The 4,686-nt window shown below is 47.1% G+C and overlaps 1 protein-coding gene across 1 annotated transcript; it reads right to left on the bottom strand.

Annotated features, from left to right (window-relative positions):
- Positions 1–2,259: 2,259 nt before the first annotated feature.
- Positions 2,260–4,638, bottom strand: Spcs1 (signal peptidase complex subunit 1). The gene is made up of 4 exons (XM_005348736.3): positions 4,136–4,638; positions 3,784–3,843; positions 3,614–3,700; positions 2,260–3,022 (listed from the first exon to the last, which is right to left on the bottom strand). Exons 1-4 carry the CDS (start codon positions 4,394–4,396, stop codon positions 2,897–2,899), a joined length of 534 nt encoding a protein of 177 aa, XP_005348793.1. The 5' UTR covers positions 4,397–4,638; the 3' UTR covers positions 2,260–2,896.
- Between the last annotated feature and the right edge of the window lie 48 nt (positions 4,639–4,686).

The following is a 4,686-nucleotide window of genomic DNA, read 5'->3' as shown; positions in this document are numbered from 1 at the left end:
CTGAACCAGGACTAAAGAAACATGCCCTGACTCTGAAACTAGTGTCAAAGAAACATGCTTTGTCCCAAGAATCAGAGCCAGTAAAAGAATTATGCCCTGGTCCTAAAATTAGAGTCAAAGAGCTAAAAATGACCAGTAAAAGAAACAGTTTGGCCATAAAGTCAGAGCCATCTCTGCCCCTGACCAACTAAACTAACCAACCCATCTTCTCCCTGAGAAAACTCCACCCTTAAGAAGTCCTATATAAGCTTCTCTGCCAGTTCAGTTAAGAGGCCACAGTTTATCCCTCCCTGGCAGAGGCATCCACTCTCCTGGACTCCTCCTTTTTTTCCAAATAAATCTATTTCTCAAAAGAGTCTTGGGTGATGACCTTCATTCACCGTTGGGAGACTGAGCTGAAAAACCTTGCTGAGATGCTCCCTAGGGGGCCTGAGCAAGGCAGAGCAGAACAGAACCTTGCTAGGACGCTCCTTAAGGAGGGCTGAGCAAGGCTGGGCAGAAAAAAATAACTTTTTGCCAGAACGGGAGGAGATGGCTACATTTCTGCTGGGGCTTCCCCTTTTAGCAGAGTGTTAGCTCCCTTAAGGAAACAGAGCAAAACTCAGCTGTAACAGCTCTCCAGAAGAGCAGGATCTCTATATCCTGTAGGGAGACCATCCCCCACTGTACCCCAGCTTCAGGTAGCCTGGCTTTCCGATAGGACCTTTCCTCCAGGGCTGAGCTGTCCTATTGCAGGACTAAGTATAGTCCAGCTTCCGGATAAGTCAGGATATCTCTGCAACACTACAACTGTAACACATTCCCCTATAACCTCGAAGTTTGTAGCTTTACTATTTATTACGTCTTCTGTCTTTTAAGTTTTCTTTAAAAGAATCTTTTCTGGTCAGACAATGGTGAACCATGCCTTTGATCCCAGCACTTGGCAGGCAGAGAAAGACGGATCTCTGTGAATTCAAGGCCAGCCTGGTCTACAGAGGGAGTTCCAGGATAGGCTCTAAAGCTACACAGAGAAACCCAGTCTCAATAAACCACAAAAAGAAGAAAAATCTTTTAATCTTTTCTGAGTTTGTTAAATTAGGGTCTTTGCTGATGTTAATCTCATAATATGGGAAATCCTGAGAAATACAACATTGCCTTTAGTAACTCTTCTATATCTGTTAATATGAGACCTTTAAGCACATTTTTCTTTTCAGTCTTTGGAAATATCAGGAGGAACGTCCAGCTTGGATGCTGGTTTCAGAGGTGCCAAAGGGCTGCTTCACTACACACTCGCATGGCTACGTTTCTCACTATTGAGACTTACTAGCCATTAGCCCTCTCCCTCCAAGCCGCTTTCCCTCACTCCCAGACACGCCTCAGGCTTGCTTTCTCCCTGGCCTTTTGGCTAGGTTGACCACCATTGGTCTAGCTCCGGCACAATGGGATGGAGGTACTCTGGGTAGTTAGGCTCTCAGTCCTGCCCATAGCCACCTCCCAGGCATCTGGTTAGAGTCTGATGGCTTCCTGGGGTCTCTGAGCCTGAGACCTCCTCCTCTCCAATCAATAAGAATTATTTAAAAATTAAATAAAAATTAAAAAAAACACAACTCTGGCCTAGGAGGTGGGAGGGCTATGAAATGGCTCTGCAGGCAAAAGGTTCTGCTGCTAAGCCTACCAACCTGAGTTCAATCCCTGGAACCCACACAGAAGGAAAGAACTGATTCCCAAATCTGTCCTCTGATCTCTACATGAGGGCCCCCACACAATACATATAAACAAAAAACAGTGGAAAAGAGGAAAGGGGGCTATTGATACAGCTCAGCTAGTAAAAGCATTGGACAACCCGCGTTCCATCTCCAGAACCTAGACGGTGTAAGGAGATAACGCTGCGTGCGTACGCGTGCGCACACACACGCGCGCGCGCGCACACACGCACACGAAATAAAAAGAATTTTTAAAAAAGTGAGAATTTAAAAAAACCTAGGAACTTGCAATGACAGAACAAGATGGTGCTTACATTTTCTTTTTTTTTTCTTCTTTTGGTTTTTCGAAACAGGGTTTCTCTATAGCTTTAGAGCCTGTCCTAGAACTAGCTCTTGTAGACAGGCTGGCCTTGAACTCAGAGATCCACCTCCCTCTGCCTCCCAAGTGCTGGGATTAGAGGTGTGCGCCACCACCGTCGAGCCTGATGCTTACATTTTCTAAACCTAACATTTAATTTTGTCTTTTTACTAAAATTTTGCAAAATAACCAACAAAAGATTTGTCACACATAGAATTGCACTATGAATTTTAATTGAAACCATTTGATCTAGGAGTGATGGGGCATGACTTTAAACCCAGTACTCAGGAGGGGAAGGCGGGTGGAACTCTGAGTTCAAGGGCCAGCCTGGTCTACATAAGTACAGGATAGCAAAGGCTATGTAGAAAGATCTTATCTTGGAAAAAAAAATCCAAACAAACGAACAAACAAAAAGCATCACCACCAAAACAAAACCACCATTAAAACAGTTCAAAAACTCACAATAAATTGTGAAACTCTGAAAGTTAAAAACCAGGTGTGGTACATATACCCGTAATCCCAGTAGTTTGGGGTGCTGAAGCAGTGGGATTTTGAGCTTGGAGACAGCCTCGACTACATAGTGAGAACCCATTACAAGACTATATTAGAAAGAAAAAAAGTACCAGTTAGGAGATTTTATTCATCATGTACACCTAAAAGAAGCATTGTACACTTATATTCCACTTAATCTCCAAGATTATGAAGAGATGGAATAAAATAGCTGTAAGTTAAAACCAGCTGGATGAGAAAGCAACAAGCACAGCTGGATCTCTACACAGCTCACGTTTTGGTTATGAAAGCCATTCAGCTCATTTTACAGGAAACGAAAGCAGGCGCTGAGTCGTGAAAGCTCACATCAATTATTTTTAGCATGTCTCTTAACTTTTCTGTCCCCTGATTTCTTGTCTTCGGTGCCTAAGTCTTGAACAGGTAACCACTTCAGGGGATGCCGGCGATAGATTGGCCACGGAGGAAGTGTCAGCTAGATTAGAAAAGAGAAAAGGCAGCATTTATTTCTACCCAAAGTTTAAAAGGTCAGTATGTGCAATGTCTGATCCCCAAATAACCACCATGCTAAAGATTAACAAACTGACCAGACAGGGTGTGTCAGGTGGTGAGAGCAAGCACGAAGTGTTTACACACACAGTTTTAAGAACTAAAAGAAAGATGGAGGCAGAGCGAGCACAGTAGGAAAGCCTGCCTAGAGTAAGCTGCAAAAGGAAACTAGAAAGTTCTGCTCTTGGGTGGGAGAGATGGCTCAATGGTTAAGAGCACTGGCTGCTCTTCCAGAGGTCCTGAGTTCAATTCCCAGAAACCATATGGTGGCTCATAGACATCTGTAATGAGATCTGGTGCCCTCTTCTGGCTGGCAGGCACACATGCAGGCAAAACACCGTATATGTAATACATAAATAAATCTGTAAAAAAGAAAGCTCTGCTCTTCTGGCCAGCTCACACCATCTGACATTAATATTCTACTTTCCCAATAATAGGAAGAAACATTACTAGGAAAGAGGAAGAAAGAGCTGATTCTGGTTCTCACTACTAGGTCCAACCAAGTTTCCCAACTCACCAAACACGAGAAAGCAAATCCGGCCATAACTATGTAGACGGTCCACCCAAACTGTTCAGCCACGTACCCGTAGATAAACCCAACTATCTGAAAAGAAAACCAAGTATATTAAAGACAGTCAAACAGAGGGACACGGGATTATGAGATTAAAGGTAAAAATCAATACTTACTGCAGAAAAAAGAATAATCCCCTGAAACATCTGTTCAGCTAGCTTCTGCCCCTTGTAATCCTAGGGACGAAAGAGAAGAGGCGGGGTTGGTCCCATTACCAAAGGACTGAAGTTCTTGTGAAGAACTCAGTGTTGGCACTGGCAGCACTCAACACCGGGAGTTTCCCAGTAAGGAAGGAAAATTTTGATTTCCCGGGGAAACTTTGGGCACCTTAACGGAGAATGGGTAAGGGAATCTTTCTGGGGAAGAAAAGAGGCCCTAGGATCTTTGAGGATGTGAACCACACGCCACACCAGTCGGTGCCCCAGCGCTCCAAAGGGGCCTGCGGGGACCTGGGACGCGCATCCTCACCATCTGGGTGGGCAGCGAACTCAGATGTTCCAGCATGATTGGCGGAGAAGATCGACAACAAAGCAGAGGTAGCCGATTCTTAAGGAGTACGGTTTGTGGGGCGCGACACCGAGCGTATCTTGGTCGACCCGCCGAGCCCCTCAGTCCGACGGCCGTGGCCCCGGAAGCGGATGTGTCCGACGGGCACAGACGCCCTCTGGCCCCGCCCCGCGCCATCGCCAAAGGAGAGACGTCTCCTAAAGTTCTTGGAATCCAGCGCATTGCTCACGAGGACTGGGGCTGCGACCTGGCCGGAGCATCGCACCAGTCAGTGCTACCGGCTGCCCAGAACCGCGCCTCGTGGGCTGTGCTTGCCCCTCCGAACGGCCGCCGGCACGCGCCGCGTCTCCATAGCGACGGCCTTTTCTCCGGGAGGACCCGGGCTGCCCCGTGGCGCCTGCTGCGCGTGGCGCTCTGGAAGCCGAGCCACGGTCAAGCCGAGACCTGGTGGCACAGCGTGGTTGCTGCAGAGCTCGCGGGCCAGGGGGCCGCGGCCGGGGTGCGGCGGACGC

Source organism: Microtus ochrogaster, chromosome 6, assembly GCF_000317375.1.
Source record: "Microtus ochrogaster isolate Prairie Vole_2 chromosome 6, MicOch1.0, whole genome shotgun sequence".
Classification (NCBI taxonomy): domain Eukaryota; kingdom Metazoa; phylum Chordata; class Mammalia; order Rodentia; family Cricetidae; genus Microtus; species Microtus ochrogaster.
Note: the sequence above shows the minus strand (reverse complement) of the source record. Positions and strands in the feature narration are given on the sequence as shown.